Raw genomic sequence first — 20,420 nt, 5'->3', positions numbered from 1 at the left:
GGGGGCTGATCTCTAAATGCAGCGTGGGCCACCCTTCTTCTTTCCAAAACAGAGTAGGGGCTCTCATTCTTGGTGTCCTTTTTCCTCACAATAGGGCTGATGAATCATTTTGGTGATATGTCTTCCTTTATTTCAAAATAACCACAGCCACGAAGTGTTTGTTCATTACCAGCATGTTTACAAAGTGGACAATAAAGGTTTTTTTTTTACTGTTAAGTTTATGTTTGTAACTTCCTCTGCTTGTCTCTATTCCCAATAGGCTCGGGTTATGTATGATTTTGCTGCTGAACCTGGAAATAACGAACTGACGGTTAATGAAGGAGAAATCATCACAATTACAAATCCGGTAAGACAACTATTAGGTTTAAACCTGATTGTCTCTTAAGGATTTAATAAATTGATCATTCACACCGACACGAATTTTTTTTCTGGTGCTTATGAAGTATTGATGATGAAGTAAGACTCTATTTTATAAACATTGATAAAAGTTAAGTCCTCTAAAGGTAGTTGGATGGGGTTCCATCACACAGAAATGGAAAGAGACATCCCAGCCAGATCCCAGCCAGATCACAGGTACAGAGATTAGAACGTATTCAGTGTTTCTTGGAAGTCACAGCTATTGTTGGTCGACAGCCCTACGAGCCAGATGTTTGGCTGATACTACACGTGTATTCTTGAATGTGTTTTCCCCATGAACTCCATGAGCTAAGGACTTTTCATCTCTGTTTTACAAATGAGGGTAATGAGACCTAGAGGTTAAGCAACTTGCTCAAGATCATTTTGCCTGTAAGTGGCGGGGCAAGGATTCAAAGCCACAGCTGTTGAGCCTCTGAGCCTCTGCTCTTGCTCTCTGCTGGGAACACTACATGTAAACAAGGGTTCCCAAGGGTGCAGGGTACACGTAGGCCAGTAGCAGACAGGCTAAGAAAACTGGCTCTTAGCCAGATGGGATAGGACCTGTGGGCCAGGCTGTAGACCTTGGGCTTCATCTGTAAGTAGTGGATTCTTTTAAGAGCTTTGCTTGGTTTTTATTGTTGATGCTGTCGTAGGCAGGTGGCAAGATGACACCTGCACTTCAGGGAAATTAACCTAGCAGAGGTGTGTTGAACGAACTGGTGTGGCTGGAGTCTGGAAATGCGCCTTTCGGCGGTAGCGACAGGAGTTGGAAAAAGCTAGACACGGCAGGCTTTGTGGAGTCAGTCCCAGAGGACTTGGTGTCAGGTTAGATACTGGTGGGAGAAAAGAGGCAAGGATCCATAAGGTTTTTGGCTCTGACCTTTAACCTAAGAGAATGGTAGATTTATTAAAGTATACGAGTCATGAAGAAGAGCTTCTTTGGAAAGGTTAAATGAGTTTCTTGTTGGATGTGTAGAGTTTGAAGAAAAGCGAATAATTAGCCCTTCCCTATAGCTTTGCATCATAAAAATGGAAATGCCGAGCTGGGGGTAAGAGCTGGGAATAGGCCAGCTCCCTGGACACCTCAGGGAGTAGCCTGTGAGGAAGGTTGCCAGGACAGCCGAGAGGCACTGGGAAGGAAAGGGGGAGATGCTGGGGCTCCCCCAGGTGGGAGGGACCGAGGGCAGCACGGAGACCAGGGACAGAGGACAGCGAATGAGCAAGAGAATGATGGCTTCTTAATATTGGTACTGTTTTCAAAACTTGTCCTCTGTGCTTTAGATACAAAAAAGAATCACTGGGTAGGAACAGTATATGAGCTTTAGATAATACACCAGGTGTAGATAAGTACCTAGGTCCTATTTTTAATCATAGGAGAAATTAAAGATTCTTTACCCTTCTGATTTTTCTTAATGGAGAAATCATCTTAATTTCTTGGTAAAGTAGTATTGAATTTAAGTTGCTGTCATGGTTACAAATGGATGAAGTTGTGGCTTAAAGTGATTTTTGAAGAAGAATGTGTTACCTAGATTCAGGTATTAACGAAGACACGATTTATAAACTTGACAACTCTTACTATTATAAGGTGAAAAGGTAGGTCTTTGTTGAGATAATAGATTGGAAAGTGGGAATTCTGGTATAGAGGACTTTATTATTTAATATTGTTTATCCAGAAGAGCTAAGGAACCATGGATCGGTTAGCTTTTCCTAAAGAGCAGGCAATCTCAAAGCTTAGTGGCTTAATCGAAAAACCTTTTGCCGCTTTGCTCAAGAATTTATGGGTTGGCTGGATGGTTCTACTGACCTGAGATGCCTCTCCTGTCTTCAGTCACCTGGTGGGCAGCTCTGGGCCAAGTGCTTTAACCTGTGCTCACGCATGTGCCTGGCGATTCCCCTCCTGGTGGCTGACTTTGGTTGGGGCTACAAGGAAATTGGGCCTTTTTTTGTCATCATCCGGCAACCCAGATTATTCCCACAGCAGCTCTTTTGAAAAAAGTGTGCAAAGCCCCTTGAGGCCAGACTCTGAACTCACCCCGTATTATTTCCACCTCATTCTGTTAGCCATAGAGGTCACCAAGCACATCACGGCTTCCAGAGGGGGTGGTATCCTTCTGCCTCTTGACAGTCGGAGCTGCGAACCATTTTTATAGTCTGCCACCAACCGATAAATAGAAAGGAATTACGCAATGATGGCATTCTGTTCTGTTGAATGGGCTACTTTGCAATCTTCATTACTTGTTTAATGTTTTCAGATTATATCATTTTCTAAAGTAAAAGAGAAGCCTTGGGAATTTAAAACTTTGAACAGTGTTAGATCGGTGGGAATAAAGAGCTTAACGTTAATTATTTTTTCCTGTATGACAACTCCCGAAGCAAAATTTTGCAGGCAACTCCAACTGTAATCTTGGTCTTTTTTCTTTTCTCTTTTTAAACGTTACCAGGATGTTGGTGGAGGATGGCTAGAAGGAAGAAACAGCAAAGGAGAACGAGGGCTTGTTCCCACAGACTATGTCGAAGTAAGAACTTATTGTCACATAGTAAAACCTGGTCTTTGTCAAACGTCTTTTTATGAATTATGGAAAGTAGCAACTTTATTTCTAATCAGAAAGTTTCCACTGTAAAAGTAATACCTGGTAATTCTGTAAAATACGAACGATACATTGAAGTAGAACTAAGAAAAAATATTACCTATAGACCTGTGCTCCAAAGAGTGACTCCATATTTAGATTAAGTTCCTTTTAGGGAGAGCAACTTTTAATTACTCTGAATAAATGCCCCTATTTTTCCTGTGTTTATATTGTGTAATAGCTGCTGCTGCCTATAATGCTGTTTACATTACAGAGTTCATTCACAGAGTTTAAAAAGATTTTTTTTTTTTTGAAGTAGTTCTCTTCTCTCTGTGCTGGTTTCGGACATATCTCTTCAGTTCCTTCTCCCCGTTTCCATAGACAGAGGGTCTTGGATGAACTAACTTCTGGGACCTATTGCCTGGTTTTAAGCTGTATTCCCATAGATGCCAAGGATAGCGTTACAGCATCTGGGAGGAGCCTCCCTGCCTGGGACACACCCACTCAGCTGACCACCCGCCCCCCCAGCCCACCCTGAGCCAGCCTCCTGGCGCCCCCTGCTGGTTGTCTGTAGGTCACTCAGAATTGAGTCCTGGGAACTGAGCTTGCCTTTCCACTCCGGTGACTGAAACGAAGGTGGCCTGGTGCCCTGGGAGTAAAACTGAACAAGAACAAGGTGCCTATGGTTCCCCTCCAGCAGAGAGGAATAATGCCCTGGGAGGATGTTTGCCTGGGCACTGCCTGCCGAATGGGAAGACTGTCTGTCTGTTGTTCTGATCGAGGGTTGGGGTGGGGAGTTTTGAACCCTCTGGAGAATCCGATGAAATCTGGGGCCCTTCTCTCGGAAATATGTGCACGTGCGTCTACCCCAACCTCTTCTGTAGAGTTCCACAGGGTTCACGGGCCCCTGGACTCAGTCCACCTGTCTTATACTTATGTTGTGCTTTACCTCGGTGCACTGTGTATTCAGGACTCTAAAAATAGACAAGAATGAGAAAAATCTAAGGATTTAAGTTAGTGCTGGCATTAATTGCATTTTCTAGAACTCTGCATACTTCTAGAAAGGGATGGTTAATACAGACGTTCTGGGGCTTGCTTACCTTTTAAAAATAGAAACCCCTTTTCCATAATAGATGACAACTCTTGCTTGCCCTCAGACTCTAACTCTGAGATAACCCTAATCTATGAAAGTAACTGTGGTTCTTTCTAATACTCAGATTTTGCCCAATGATGGAAAAGACCCATTTTCTTGTGGAAATTCAGTGGCCGACCAAGCCTTCCTCGATTCTCTCTCAGCGAGTGCCGCTCAGGCCAGTTCATCAGCTGCCAACAGTAATAACCAGGTGAGTCTTCCATCATCTGGCTGGACTGAGCACAGCGCATTTGTGAGAGCTTGTGATGCCTCCGAGCCATTGCCATCCCCGGAAAGCATAAACAAAATAGCTGTTAGATGTGTGTGTGGCGTTTCTGTTGGGTATTAACAAAGAACTTGCCTGTTAGGCGGGCTAAACACTGTTTTTAAAGATGATTATAAGAGAGAATGCAGGGTGTTCATTGAGAGTTGCTTTTAAAAGTCTGGCATGGGGGCGCCTGGGTGGCGCAGTCAGTGAAGCGTCCGACTTCAGCCAGGTCACGATCTCGCGGTCCGTGAGTTCGAGCCCCGCGTCAGGCTCTGGGCTGATGGCTCGGAGCTTGGAGCCTGTTTCCGATTCTGTGTCTCCCTCTCTCTCTGCCCCTCGCCCGTTCATGCTCTGTCTCTCTCTGTCCCAAAAATAAATAAACGTTGGAAAAAAAAAAATTTAAAAGTCTGGCATGATAAGAACACGGACCTTGTAAGGTACAAATATCCTCTCAGGTGGGGAAAGAAAAGCAGGGTCCTGTGCTGAGGTGATCTGTGTCAAAACTCCGGCTGAAACAGGAGACGATTTCTCAGACCTTGACATGGTCGTTACACTCTCAGAGCCCCCACGTCTTGTGGACACTACACGTGTAACAGTGGCTGCAAATCCAGCACTTAGCACTCGGTATCTTGTATTGCTTCTAGAAAACTTACAATAGTGGGATGATTTGGGAAAAATACACTGAAATTCTACGTTGATTTTAAGGAAAGTTTGACCAGTTCAGGTGACTCTGCCTAGTTATTGTAAAATGATTACCTTGGGCGAGTGTCAGCAGGAACAGTCAGAAGATGGACATCAAAATGTTACCCTTCCTAAATCTTTAGAAGCAACTCGGCTTCAGGGGATGTTATTTCGTGATACTCTTTAACTACGAAAAAGGTTTTGAATTATGTGAAGCCTAATAGTCGTATCACTTGAGAATTATTTGCGTACAGAATGTTTATATTTTAACCTTCCAAGAGAATTTCTCAAAGTGCTATTACCATATGTTAACTGCAGGTTTTACACATTTTTAGATAGCTTTTGATGGACATTCTGAGTTACAACTTAGTCTGACCCAAATACTTAAAATTCAGAGGCAGAGTGATCACCACAGTTGAGCATTTGCCTGTATTTTTTAACTCTGTAATACCTGAGGACCCTGGGCAGTTAAAGACTACGCAAGATAAAATGTGAGACAGTAGTAGTTAGGGGCACCTGGGTGGCTCGGTTGAGTGTCCCACTTGATTTCAGTTCAGGTCATGATCCCGGGATCGTGGGATCAAGCCCCGTGTTGGGTTCTGTGCTGAGTGCGAAGCCTGCCTAAGATTCTCTCTCCTCCTCCTCCTCCTCCTCTCTTTGCCCCTCTGTCCTGCTTGCACTTTCTCTCTCTCTCTCAACAAAATAAAATAATATTTTTTAAACTGTGAAGCCATGGTAGTTAAACCTTCCTTGAAGTTTCACCAGGGATTCTCAGTGCGAGCACTGTTGACCTCTGGGGCCTGAGCTTCAGGTTGTGATGTTTAGCAGCACCCCTGGCCTTGATTCACTACATGCCAGTAACATCCCGTTGCCCTCAGTTGTAACAACCAAAATTATCTGCAGATGTTGCCAGACGTCCCCTGGGCGCAAAGTCAACCAGCTGAGTTCACTGAGTTAGACACAAACATCAGGGAAATGGGTTTGCACTGAGTAAAAGACAACATTTTAATAAAAGGGAATGATGTTCAGATGATCGTAGAATAAATGAAGGAAACAAAAGATGGAAATATTCATCTTATTTTTTTTTTAATTTTTTTAGTGTTGAGAGAGAGAGAGAGAGAGAGAGAGAGAGAGAGAATATCCCAAGCAGGCTCCTTGCTGTCAGTGCAGAGCTGGACGTGGGGCCCAGACACACAAACCGCAAGACCATGACTGAGCCGAGATCAGAGTCGGATGCTCAACCGACTGAGCCACCCAGGCGTCCCAGTTCGTCTTATTTTAATTCAAGGACCTACATCAACCATTATCTCAGGATAGGCTGAAGCACTCTGCACACAAAGTTGCAGTGAGGCTCCAGTCTTGTCCTGTTGTGAAATAGCTTCCTCGGTGTTTAAATGTAGCAATACAGACGGATTAGCATAAGTATAAATGTTTTTTCTTCCAGGTTATTTAGAAGAAAATATAACCACCTTTTCGAAGTTGGATTTTACTAATCCATTCGGACATACTAAATCTAGCCAGATCCTTTGAAAGCAAAGAAAATGTGAACTGAAACTAGAAGTAACAAAATAAAGCAAGCATGACCATAATTAACTGAGCATTTGGATTTAATTTAAATCAAGTAAAAATATTTTTAATAACCGTCTATGCTTTCGGTTATCTGGGATAGGAAAATAACTTAAATAGGCCAAAATGGTGATGATGTTCATACATACCATGAAAACTGTCCTGACCAAGAAACCAGGCAGCCATTATCAATTAGTAGCTTTTAAAACTTTTGCTGTCGGGTTTACTCATTCTTTCATTTTCTGGATGTCAATGAGAAAATACTGTTTTTCCCAGGGATGTGCCTCTTGGGATTTTCTAATTACTCTGGCACTGTGTTCTCTCCCAGAGGTCAGTCTTATTTGGAGGACAAGTATGTCAGAGGCGCCGGCTCTCTCTGTCCCCCGGTCAGGCCATGCAGGGCACACCCCCTGTCCCCTCCGCACACCGTTCACTTCCGAACCAGCATCTGTCTGCTGTCCTCGGCACCGATGATTTGAAATTTGGCTTTCTTCCCACACACGCAGATTAAAGCCCTGCATTTAGCTCCTGGTTATCCAACTTTCTGACTGTTGTATCTTTCCTCTAAATCGTGTATCTTTTTTTTTTTTTTTAATCTCTCTAAAAGGTTCTATCCGTCTGCAGATCTCCTTGAATAGCTTATTTTGAGCCTGCTATTTTTTAATCTGTCTGACCCTTCCTTGACTTTGTATTCTTAATCTGTCCTACATGTCAGAGTAATTAGTTCATAAATTTGTAATTTAATATGTAAAAAGCACTTCCTTGGGTTTTTCTTAAAACTCCTCATTTCAGGGTGCTTGAGGTACCTTCTGGTTCTAGCTGCTTACTGAGCAGCTGCAGAGGTCATGCAGTCACTGGTGTAGAGGAGAGAACAGGGTACTTTTATCACAATGACCCACGGTGATCTTTTTCTCCCTTTACTAGTTCATGGGGGGATCCCTTATCTGTAAAACATAGTCCAGTTGTTGGTTGTGGTATAGACTAGGATTGGAAATGTCAGAGGAATATGATGCAGTATTCTTTAAATGTGTTGGGACAATTTAGCTTGGAAAACGGTAAAGCTGTTTATTTTTTAAGTACTTGGAGAGAATATCAATGACATTTTTTCCATAACCTTGGAATATGGCAAGACAGCACAGTGTCTTGCAGCCATTAAGGAAAGAATGGATGCATTTAAGTAAAAAAGTAATACTAAACTAGAAAAATATTGCCCACATACTACAGAAACCGGCTAATTCTGTTAACATACAAAGAATTCTTGCAAATCTATAGAAATAGATGAACAGCTCAGGAGAAAAAAAAATGAGCAAAGGGTGGGAACAGATTTTTCATTGGAAAAGTAGTACAAACAGCCAATAAATATAGTAAAATACTCATTTTTAGTGTCTGCTATTAAATTAGCAGAGAATTAAAATGTTTTAATACCCCATGTGAGGAAAGGAATATGCCGATAGGCATTCTGCTACAAAGGTGGGGGAAGGATACATTAACGAAGCCTTTTGGAAGACAGTTTGGTAACATGCATTAATATTTAAAATGCATCTACTCTGTGCCCCAGCAGTTCTGAGTTTACTTCTAGAGCTCCTCTTGGGACTCAGCCACGTGGGCTGCAGATTCACCGTGCGAGGTCCAACATGAGGACGTGGGGACACACACGTCTGACCATAGGGACCTGGCCAGGCAGAGCCCAGGGCGGCCACATGGTGGGAAGCACGAGTGTGGGTTTAGATGTACAGGTGTGGACGTCTGTTGTTTTTTAAACAGTTTCTTTTTTTTTTTTTTTATAAAGTTGATTTATTTTTGAGAGAGAGACAGAGTGTGAGTGGGGGAGGAGCAGAGAGAGAGGGAGACACATAGTCTGAAGCAGCTCCAGGCTCCGAGCAGTCAGCACAGAGCCCGGCGTGGGGCTCAAACTCACGAACCGCAAGATCGTGACCTGAGCCGAGGTCGGCCGCTTAACCGACTGAGCCACCCAGGCGCCCCACATCTGATTCTTTTTTAAAAGCACATCAGTAACGTTATCTTTCCCGTGCTTGAGTACGCACACACCACAGATGCAAATTGTGTGTAGAACATTTATTGAAGCATAACCAGGAAATGAATCGAATTCTCATTGTTTTCTTACTCTAATACAGATCTTAAGGTGGATGAGGACCACTATTGCAGTACCTTTAGAAAAGGAGAATAGTTTCTAGTGGTTCATACTAGTTTTGTTACTAGGGACTTATCTGGTATTTTCCAGCTGCAAGAGCGTTTCATGTGGCAGCTGTGCCACCAGCTGCCATTCAGAGACGTGTGGGGACAGTCGCCCCAGTCTTGGTTTTCACCCAGTGATCAGTGTTGCAGTTACACCATTGCTTTGATTCTGAGAAGCTTCTCACTGTAGATCTTTACAAACCTCGGAGGTGGCTGCTTCTGTGGAGTATTTACTTTTGAGAAATTAATGGGAAGTTTTGTACTCAATTTTTTAAGTTTTTTTATTATTATTTGTTTTGAGGGGGAGGGGCAGAGAGGGAGAGAGAATCCCAAGCAGGCTCTGCACGAGTCAGCGCAGAGCCCAACGTGGGGCTTGAACCCACGAACTGTGAGATCACGACCTGAGCTGAAATCAAGAGTCAGACGCTTAACCTACAGAGCCACCCAGACGCCCCTGTACTTTCTGAAGAAGAACAATAGGGATTACACGTGAATTAAAAGTTCTGTGAAACTAGATGTTTCATCTGAAGCCTTTGACTTGAGAGGTTTATTTTTCTATCTTGAAATACTGGCAAGATCCACATCCCTGGGATGAACTGCTTCTGTCTTTACCGCACCGCCTCCCAGTTCCCCATGAATCTGTCTTCCTGTTGCCGGGTTCCTCATCCCCTGCCACCAGCACCGTCCCCAGGGTGGGGTGGCGTAGTGGGAAGCACCAGAGCCTTGCCACCAGACCTGAATGTGACGCTGTGTGAGCTGTGGCTTCCGGAATTGCAGGATTAGGCCCCTTGTAGAAAGTGGTTTCATACACGGAAGACATTTAATAAATTCTTTGCCTCTTTTCTCACCTCTTCCCTTTTCCAGGGGTGTTCTCATGCACCTGCCCTGGTTTCTTCCAGCCTCTCCCTCTCCTGCCACGTGGATGTTCCCCTATGCCTGTCTCCAGTCTCGAATTTTCTCTTCAGTTTGCTCATTTTCCGGCTTCTTGTTGAACGTCTCTGTTCGCCTGTCTCTTCTGTGTCTCAGAGCATGAGCACAATCACTCATTTCCCCACAGAAGTAGTTTCTCTTTCTCCCTTTCCCATTTCCTTTCTCTGACATGCTCGTACTGCCCGCCTTTCATAAAACCCTAGCCGAGTGCCGTTGGCAGCCACAGTTACTGACGGGAGGGTCCTGCATCCTTTAGATGGGCAAGGGCAGGAAAAACCCTCGCTTTTAATCCCAGGCCTCATACTTCCGTGAGACTTAGGTAAGTTTCTTCCCTTCCATGCCTCCATTTCCTCATCTGGGAAGCCTCGTACGATTGTAGGAATGAGTAAATGGAGAGCTGCTTCTCAAGTGTGTAATGTAGTACTTGATAGAGATTTAATAATTGTTCACGACAGTATCTTACACACCACTGCCTCTACGATAAGATGATTAAGTGTTTCGGTTCTTTGCTCAAGAAACTGTAGGGGCTCCCCCATCGCCTCCTGAACCAAGTGACCCCTTCTGCGCATCGAGAGAGATCCGTCGAGCAGGTAGCCACTACCCTGTCAGAGTGGGACAGGTGGACACTGAACAATGCATGGTAGGGAACTTGTGTAAGAAAAGCATCTGAACTTGAGGTGCGACCAGACTTTTTCCAACCTGTTACGTTTGTCTGATGCCTCCACATGGCCCCATCCTTACTTTGTCCTTATGATAGGCTCCAGCCAAACTGCCCCTTCTCCAGATAGACCCCATGCTGCCCCACCTTCTCTTTGTATCTTTTGCTTTTGCCTCCAGGAATGATAGAGTGACTCCTTCCGTCTTTCAAGTCTGCCCAGCCCCCAAGGTTAGGTTCAAATATCATGTCCTTTATGAAGCCTCTTTTTTTTTTTTTTTTTTTTGTCGTCTTTCATTCTCTCTTCTTGATTCCCTCTGTGCTATTTGTGATTCTTAATCACAGATTATATTACTTAATTATAAACTTGCGAGCTTGGTGAGAAGCAGAGATTTTGTCTTATTTTTTCTATTCCCATAACCTCTCTGAGGCCTTGCGCCATAATACGGTTCTCTACAAATGTGGGAGTGATTTTTTGGTTCATTTGTCAATACAGCAAAAAGTATTTTACAGGGGCGCCTGGGCGGCTCAGTCGGTTAAGCATCCAACTCTTGATTTCAGCTCAGGTCATGATCCCCTGGTTCAGGAGCTCGAGCCCTGTGTCGGGCTCTGCACTGACAACGCGGAGCCTGCTTGGGATTCTGTCTCTCCCTCTCTGCCTGCCCCTCCCCTGCACTCTCACGCACACACTCTTTCTCTCTCTCTCAAAAATAAGTAAATGAACAATTTTTTTTAAAGGGTATTTTACAATGGAAAATGTTATGAGATCGACTGAGTCCAACCCGAATTCTCTCTAGGGAGGTTTGTGTTCTCAACATTAACTGGGGGACTGGGAGCCACCATAGCACCTCATTCTAACACCCACCGGTTTTCCCAGTCAGAAGTAGCTCGTTCTCCTACAGGAGACGCACTGAGATTGTTAACAATCTTTTAACCATTTGGATATTAAACACATGCTCAACGTTAAGTGGGTATTTAGGGAAATGACATCTTTTTACTCAGAGATTTTCAGTGTAATGATATTTGTTATGAAGGGTTTTTTTGTTGGTTAAGGGATAAGGAAGACCATAGTAATTTTATGTTGGAATTACATTTCCCTTTCTCATTCCACCCCCCCTCCCACCCCCAAACCCATGCTTAGGCCATTTTAAGGCCATTTTGTAGACCATTTAAAAATAAATCAGCAAAAGAAAATGTCACATGGGTATTAAGTTTGCTTATTATTTCATTACCTCAAATGAGATCTGTAATGCCATAGACTTCTCCTAATTCTTATTGAGATTTCCTCTTTACAAAACCCTATTGGAAAGGTTCTCTCTGTCTCCCCACCCCCATGTGAATTCTTTTTAGTTGCTTACAGAGCTTTGTAAGGAAGGTTGTATACATCTATTTAAAGGATCTCTTGACATTTCTCCCCAAAACTGCATTAGGCTAGTGATACTAATTTTCCATGCTTTATTGATCACGGATCCTTGCTTTATATAAGACAGCTTTATGCACCTAGGGAACCTTTCCAAAACTACGTGCTGTCAGGGGCGCCTGAGTGGCTCAGTCACGTAAGCATCTGACTCTTGGTTTCAGCTTAGATCATGATCTCATGGTTCATGAGACCGAGCCCCACGTCTGGCTCCATGCTGAGCATGGAGCTTGCTTGGGACTCTCTCTCTCCTGCTCTCTCTACCCCTCTCCTGCTTGTTTCTCTCTCTCTCTCTCCCTCTCTCTCTCTCTCTCTCTCTCTCATAAATAAACGCTAAAAAAATCAAAATAAAATGCTTAAAAAAAAAGTACATGCTATGAAATTCATTGTTTAGGGTGGTTTGTCGTTGTTTGCTTTCGTCTAATAGGAAACAAATGACAGAAGCAAAGGGTTTGTTTCGTTTTGTTTTTTACCTTAAAACAGCTCTGGTGAAGGGCCAGTGAGCATTGTTCTAGCACGGCCCATCATCACAAGTGTCCCTAAGCCTGTCCTGCATGGACTTTTGTTAGATCCATCTGGAGGTTACTCGTAGCCTCATCCTATTTGGGACATAAAGCTACCGATATTACTTAAGACTTTGTGCTGACGAAGTAAGTAAACTCTCTAAACTAGTACAAATATCCCCATTTCTTTTGTGTGTGTGTGTGTGGTTTTTTTTTTTTTTAATGTTTTATTTATTTTGAGAGAGAGCAAGCGAGCACAAGCAGGGGAGGCAGAGAGAGGGAGAGAGAGAATCTCTCTCTGCACTGTCAGCATAGAGCCCCATGTGGGGCTCAACTTCACGAACCGTGAGATTATGACCAGAGCTGAAATCAAGGGTCAGATGCTTAACCGACCGAGCCACTCAGGCACCCCCCAGATGTCCCCATTTCTTAATGTGAATTGTACTGTTTTAACATTCTGTATTTAAAAAATAAATATCTGGAATTGACATCTGTGGGTTCAGAATATGAATTAACAAAGGGCTTGTTAAACCAGTTGTACTTTTTGGGTCATTTGCAGTTAGTGCAAATGGATTTCATCGGTTCTTGTGATCTAGACTCATTCTTAAAAGAAGGTACAAGTTTTACATTCTGACCAGTGGTTTTGTGAAGTTAGTCGAGGTTTATCTGAATTAGATGAATTACAATTAGGTAATTTCCTCTGAGCAAAAGATCTATAAACAAGAAAACAGGAAATTTTTCAAATTCTTAAACATTCCAAGTAGAAATGGCTAGGCTCTTTACATAAGAGATTTTGTACCTCCTGTAGGTTCTTTTGAGAAAAAGAGTTAAATTGTTGTCAGAAACTATTGAAATGTTCTTGGGTGTAGAAATCACAGTCTTTGCTTTCTGTTCCCTTTTCCTGACACAGTTGGCACACGGTCATTACAATCTGATGAAGGAGAAAATGTCAGGTAAAGACTTTAGTACCTTGGTCAAGCAGATGAGTTACAAAAACGAAAGAAGAAAAACTATAATAAGCCTCAACCTTCACAGAGCAGGCAACTTTCTTTTCATTTTTGTTCCTTATCCCTGGACAAAGTCTTGCCCTGGACGTTTCTAGTTACAAAATTCCTTCCTTCCATCTTCCCTTCCAAGCAGGAGACCATGTATGAGGGGAGAGTGGAATGATAAGTTAGGGCAGGGTAGGCCAGCTGACAACAGAGTGTGTGAGCATGTGAGGGAGGCACAGCGAGAAATCCCGTGTGTGGTGCTACGGGAGCCCTGGAATGCTTCCACTGTCTCTGCTCCAAGGTAACAACAAGAAGGGCAGTGAGCCCGTGATTCAGGACTCCTCTTACCTGGCAGGCTTCTCAGACTGAGTGGTCTACTCTGACCTGTATTGATTGAGCGTCTCCTGTAAGGAACCAGGTGGGCAGCCAGAGCGGTGACCATGAATTGACTTCTGTCGAGCCATCGTATGTCCTTTGTACTCTTGTTTGCTGGTTTGGTAGAGAGCCAGATAGAAAGCAACCTTAATGAGCTAAATGGGTAAGGGGCATTAAGGAATCTACTGAAATCACTGCCTCACTATATACTAACTAATTTGGATGTAAATTTTAAAAAATAAAAAATAGGGGCGCCCGGGTGGCGCAGTCGGTTAAGCGTCCGACTTCAGCCAGGTCACGATCTCGCGCTCCGTGAGTTCGAGCCCCGCGTCGGGCTCTGGGCTGATGGCTCAGAGCCTGGAGCCTGTTTCTGATTCTGTGTCTCCCTCTCTCTCTGCCCCTCCCCCGTTCATGCTCTGTCTCTCTCTGTCCCAAAAATAAATAAATGTTGAAAAAAAAAAATTAAAAAATAAATAAATAAAAAATAAAGTTAAATAAAAAAAAAAAAAGAAACTACAAACCTACAATTACCAACTGGGAGTATATCACTTAATTTTTATATTTACAAAATGCTACAGTTTATTTTTCTCAAATTATTTCAAATTATCATTAAGAAACTAATAAATGAATACTATAAAAATGCAAAAAAAAAAAAGCAACCTTAATGAAAGACATGTTCTCTTTTTCATTAATCCTCAGACCTAAATCACTCTCAGTATCCAACCTAGTTTCAGAGGACACAGAAACAGTGGCATCATTGCCCTTCTCTGCATCTTGTCCCTGCTGCTCCCATATGGATGCTGTTGTGATGTGTGCAGTGAAGGTTGTCCTTCTCACACCACATCTTGTCTGCTTACTGGGAGACCAGTGAATGAGTCAGATCTCAGCACCCACACAAGTCCTTGCCCTATTGTCAGAAGTAGGAGTTTTCTTCTTACTGGTCCAGGTCCCCTCAAGATGTCATATAGAAGAAAATACAGCAAAATACAACAAAACCAGAACTTCTCATTTTGCGGTCAGTGGTTGCAGACTAGTGTTTTTATTTTCTTTAAAAATAGTTTTTTAAAAATAACCTTTTATCATTATAGAAGCAGTACATAAACACTGTAGAGAATTGGAAAATTCAGGCTAGCAAAAAGAAAAACGTCACATCCACGCCATGCATGACTACCGTTTACACCTTGGTGCATAGCTTATTTTCCCTGCGTGAGCATGGTTACCCACGTGCTTACCTGGATGAGACACATTGAGTACCTGCTGTTTGTAACCTTTTAAAGGTTGACGATCCTTTCCTTTTCAGTAAATTTTCATCGGCCATAATATCCAGACCACTTTTAATTTTCCCAGCAGCCCCCAGAATGTCCTTTACAGCTCGTTTATGAACTGGTGTTCAGTGTAGGACCAAGCGTTATGTCTGGTTATGTCCATTATGTCCCTCACATGTGTCCTTTCTTTCCAGCACAATCCCTACTTTTTTATTCTGACTTTGTTTTACTGTAGAATTCCAGTCTTTTGGATTTGTCACATTGTTCCTTTGGTGTCCTTCAAGTTGTTCCTCTATCCTCTGTACTTCTTACAAATTGGAAGTTGTACCTAAAGGCTCAGTGGATTCAAACTGAACATTTGAGACAAGAATATACCCTAGGGATATCCTATATTCATGCTATATCGCATCAGAAGACGTAGTGTCTGGTCATTGATCACAATGACCTTGGGTCGAGTTGATGACAGTCTTGTGCTTCCACTGTCTAGTTATATTGTTTCCTTGTGACCAGAAGGTCATCTGTCTGGTATTAATTCAGTGCTGGTAACCATTCTCCTATTTGTTTACCACCAATGATAAGCCTTGCCTGAATCAGTCAGGCTGTTTCTCCCACACTGTGAGAGGTGGCTTTCTTCCGTAAAATAGCTCTTTTCCTTTACCAGTTGGAGCTAGTTAGCTACCTTGGGAAACAATTTCTGCTGGAATTAGGTATAGATATCTAGTTCCTTCCCTTTAACTCCCAGTTTTCCAGGTAAGAAGTTGTTTTAATAGCTGCCTCAAGTAGTGACGAATGAGTTTTCCCATCTTTATTTATTTATTTATTTTTGGTATTGTTGTGGACCCAGCGGTTTACATTGATTCAATGTATTTCCACCAGAGTGGGTTTTTCTTTTTTAGGCTTATAGCTGTCACCCCTTGGAAGCCCGTTCAAAATGTTTCCTCTAGCTCATCGATATCTGGAAGCTTTCTTGCCCTTAAATATTGCCAGTTCTGTTATCTATGTCATTACTGGGTCAGCTTTGATTGATTGGTCTTTCTCTTATCTATGGTTCATATTTTTCTGCTGCTTTTCATGCCTGGTGATTTTTTTTTTTATTGGAAGCCAGACCTTGTGATTTTCACCTTGTTATATGCTGGATATTTTTGTATTCCCATAAATATTTTTGGGTCTTGTTCTGGTATACAGTTAAGTTATTTAGAAATAGTTTAATCCTGTCACATTATTTTTAAGCTTTTTGAAGTGGGACCAGAGCAATGTTTAATCTAGGGGTGTTTTTGCCTGTCCACTGAGGCAAACCCTTCTTAGTAGTGTACCCGATGCCCTGTGACTCGTGAGGTTTTCCACTCTGGCCGGCGAGAACCATCTGATGCGAGAGATTGACACTTCATCCTTGCGTGTGGTCCGCTGCCTAGTATGAGCCCAGGGCCCAGGTCCGCAGATGGTTCTCTGTGCAGCTCTTTTCTTCTTTGGCCCTCCGCTCCAGGCTGCCAGTTCTGTCTTCTCAATTCACAGAGACCACTGGTCTTTGTGTGGGTTCTTCATCCCTAATCCGTGGCTTAGAAAGTCTCTCTAGGCAGGATCAGGTCCTTTATTGTCCGATGCCCAATGATTGGAAAACCGCTTCATATATTTTGTATTTTTTAAATAGTTTTAGTTTTAAGTGGAAAACTGGATCATCTTGATGGCCTCCTTTGTATTAATTGATTTCCAAAGTCAAGTTTATCTGTATCTATAAAATGGAGATAATACCACCACTTACTTAACAAGAGAGTCCTACCTGGAGAGTGAAAAGTGCATTCTCGTAGCACCACGTGAACGTTCTGGTAATGACTTCCCTACTGGATAGTTGCACAGTGGGCTCAAAGCCTGGACACTGGGCTCCGCAGTTGTCCTCTTGACAACGATGCCAGTTTGGGCGTCGAGTAGCTTCATGGGAGCGGATCTGTTATGTGTTCCCACAACGACGCTGCGTACTGAGCCAGGAGCGCGCACCGGAGACCTTTGCTCCTGCGTTCAAGGGTTCTGTGCTCTCACCTGGGCTTGCTGGGTTCCATCGTGACTCTGCAGTTCCTTGGTTGTCAGCCGGGTGGCTTCGCTCATCTCACGTGTCTGGTGGCTTTGAAAGCACTGGCTCGGCATCTTGACGTTTTTAACAGCTTGACTTTGCATTTCCTCTGGGGTTTTTCTCGTCAGCTGTATGACCCGCATGCTATTTGTTCCGTTCCTTCTGTGCTGCTTCTGCTTATTTTTAGTGCTTTAGTAATACCGCGATAGGACAACAGTCTCTAGAATATGCACTGAAGACAACCCACTAATACACAGTTGGGGCTTTGCTTTTTTGCATGGAATGTCTGGGAATGAGCAGCATGCTAGAATTTTCTGGTGAACTTAGCCTTGCCATGAATTTGCTGTTTCTAGTTAGAAGCTTGGGTGTGCTCTTTCTTTGCCCCGTTTACTGAGCACTTCTTTTGTTTTAAGGTGGATATTTTGGCTCAGATTGGTTGTATTGAAAGTCTCAGCCAGTCACCACCTTCTTCATCTTCTCCTTCTCCTACCATAAATAAGGTAAAATTCAAACTTGAATGCAAGAGGAAATAAACATTTAAAACCTCATGACGTAACCCTTTTCCCCAGGTGAGGCGATGGTTGTAGGTGAAGTATCTCACCGAGGGCCGTCTTGGGGCATGGAGACGTAGGGCGTGGGCTAGGTGGGAACAGGAAGAGCAGCGGGGCTGTGCCCCTAGGACAGCTGGTCACTGAGACTTGACCGATGATCTATTCCAGGGGCAGCAAGCGCCAGTGAGGGGTTCTCAGTCACGTGGTTGGCGGCGTTAGGGGGGGTTTGGTACCATAAAGGTGGACAAGGAAGAGGATGAAGACCTTGCCCCGCAGAGGGAGAGAAGGAGGAAAGCCAGAAGAAAGGAAGGAAGAGGCAGCCCTGCGTTTGAAGCCTTGGCTCAGGAGCAGAACGGGTTGTTTTGGCCAAATGCCTGCGGTCGGGGGTTATTGGGATTGGAGGCAAAAAAGTCAGAGGCCGCAGGGTCATTAAGCCACGTCTTCGTGGCCAGGTTGTTTGTTCCAGGAGGGGTTGGACTTGGAAGGCTGTGGCATCTAGCACCCAGAAAATGTTTGTGCCGAGCACCCCAAGAATTAAGAGCTGCTGTTGAACTTTTTGGTGAACGGTTTGTCTTCTTCCTCTTTCATTTATGTACCTGAAGCCAACGGATCAATAGTGAGAATAGAAAATACCTTAAGTGGCTGTTATCCCCTCTGAGGGGATGTGCCCCTGAGGCACGATCTGGCAATGAAACCATTGGAAATGCAACTTCCCATCTTTTCCTCTAAAGCGCATGCTAACAGGTGAACCATTCACATGGCGTTTACTCAGCGAATTGCCAGTCTTCATTCTTTTCTATATATTCTAGCTGAGCTGCCATGTAATAAGGTAACCTCTACTGAGCGCATACCATGGACCAGGTTTTGTGTTATGTGCTCTGTGTGCATCGTTTCATTGAATCCTTTCAAAGCCCCCGTGATGAAGTTCATGTTATTATATCTATTGTATAAGCATGGAAACAAAGAGAGATCATGTAAGTTGCCCAAGTTCATACGGCTAGTACGTGGTAAAGCTGGGCTTCAAACCTAGACAGCTCTCAAAGCTTAAGATCTTAACTGCTATACCCACAAGAAATAGATTCCTACAGTTTCATTAAGGGATTTAAAACTCCCTTAAATGGACCAGTATTGGGGCACCCGGGTGGCTCAGTCAGTTGGTCTTCTGACTTCAGCTCAGGTCATGATCTCACAGCTCATGAATTCAAGCTGCGCACCAGGCTCTGTGCTGACAGCTCGGAGCCTGCAGCCTGCTTCAGATTCTGTCTCTGTCTCTCTCTGCCCCTACCCCATTTGTGCTCTGTCTCTCTCAAAATAAATAAACGTTAAAACAAAAACCAGTATTCTTATCCTTGCCCCTTTTTACCCTATATTATTTATTTGGAAGATGCCCCGCTTTCCTCTGGTGATCACATCCTGAACGCCCGTCACTACTCACCCGTGCCTGGCCGTTGTGACTCCATTTTATGGTCCTTCTGACTCTGTCAGCTACAAGCCAGTCTGCTTTCTTAAGAAACTTACCTAACCTTCCAGTGGATACATTTAAATGTCTCATGACATAAGGCCAATATAAATGGATTTCTCTACTTGTCTTATGAGGATAAGGTACCTGTTAAATTTAGATCAGCAAATATGTTGAGTACATTGCTCCTGGCCATAAGAAGCATTTTTTTTTTAAATTTTTCTTTCATTTTAATTTTTTTTTCAATGTTTATTTATTTTTGGGACAGAGAGAGACAGAGCATGAACGGGGGAGGGGCAGAGAGAGAGGGAGACACAGAATCGGAAGCAGGCTCCAGGCTCCGAGCCATCAGCCCAGAGCCCGACGCGGGGCTCGAACTCACGGACCGCGAGATCGTGACCTGGCTGAAGTCGGACGCTTAACCGACTGCGCCACCCAGGTGCCCCCATAAGAAGCATTTTAATTTCATTGGAGTGGGGGTTGGGAGAGCATCAGACATATCAGCCAGTTCTAGTGCAAGGCAGATTAAAATGTGTTCATGATAGAGATTCAGGCAAACATGCTTTGGGAGCGTGCTAATTAACAAATAATTTATTGAGAACTTACTACATGCCAGGCCCCATGTTTATAGGCAACAGGAGATCACTGGTGGCCCTGAGGGACACAGCCCTTCTCTGGATCCCCTGCATACACCCTACTGGAACTCAGAAGGCAGAATGATTATGTGAACAAATTTTGTGTGCTGGATTTTCCAGCGTTTTGTTAAAAGTTCACGCATAGAAAAGTTAAATGAATTTCATAGTGAATAATCATGTTTTCACCTTTTAGATTTTACCATTAACATTTTACTATTCTTGCTTTATCAAACACACGTGCCCACCCCTTTGTCCACCTATGCCTGTCTGTCTTCCAACTTTTCTGCAGTGGGCTGATAACTGCATTTATAACTCGGAAGGCGTTGCTATTTTAAGAGTATGGTAGTGTCACGTGCTGAGAATTATTCATCCTGTGATCAACCACAGCAGGTTGTTTTCCTTGAAAAGACTGAAGTCACTGAACATAAGGGAAATCTGATTTCCTTCTTTGTGAAAAAAAAAAATGATAACGTTGTGAAGATTAGGTGTCTGCCAAGAATAATATGTATTTGCTACAAATGATCAAGAACGTCATGTATTTTTTGAAAAGCCAGTGACAAAAGCATTAAAAAAAACCATATTAACCACTTTAAGTTAAAAAAAAATTTTTTGTGAGTTTTTGCCACTTTATGTAAGACATTTTGAGAATCTTTTGGGGGAAATGTTTTTGTTTTTGTTTTTGTTTTTTAAAGACAGGCCTTGGGATATGGGTGGCTCAGTTGGTTAAACGTCCGACTCCTGATTCCGGCTCAAGTCATGATCTCAAG

At 43.3% G+C, this 20,420-nt stretch overlaps 1 protein-coding gene across 2 annotated transcripts in view; it reads left to right on the top strand.

Annotated features, from left to right (window-relative positions):
- Nucleotides 1-20,420, top strand: part of SNX9 (sorting nexin 9) — a 117,328-nt gene that overhangs the window by 48,909 nt on the left and 47,999 nt on the right. For both annotated transcript variants that reach the window (XM_040448774.1, XM_040448775.1), the window contains exons 2-4: nucleotides 260-346; nucleotides 2,838-2,912; nucleotides 4,181-4,306. In XM_040448774.1, the coding sequence (XP_040304708.1) occupies nucleotides 269-346; nucleotides 2,838-2,912; nucleotides 4,181-4,306 (279 nt within the window). In that variant the 5' untranslated portion in view covers nucleotides 260-268. The remainder of the gene's footprint in view (nucleotides 1-259; nucleotides 347-2,837; nucleotides 2,913-4,180; nucleotides 4,307-20,420) is intronic.

This window comes from Herpailurus yagouaroundi, unplaced genomic scaffold (genome assembly GCF_014898765.1).
Source record: "Herpailurus yagouaroundi ecotype Mexico unplaced genomic scaffold, PumYag 198, whole genome shotgun sequence".
NCBI classification, from domain to species: Eukaryota; Metazoa; Chordata; class Mammalia; order Carnivora; family Felidae; genus Herpailurus; species Herpailurus yagouaroundi.
This window is presented reverse-complemented; position numbering and strand designations above follow the sequence as displayed.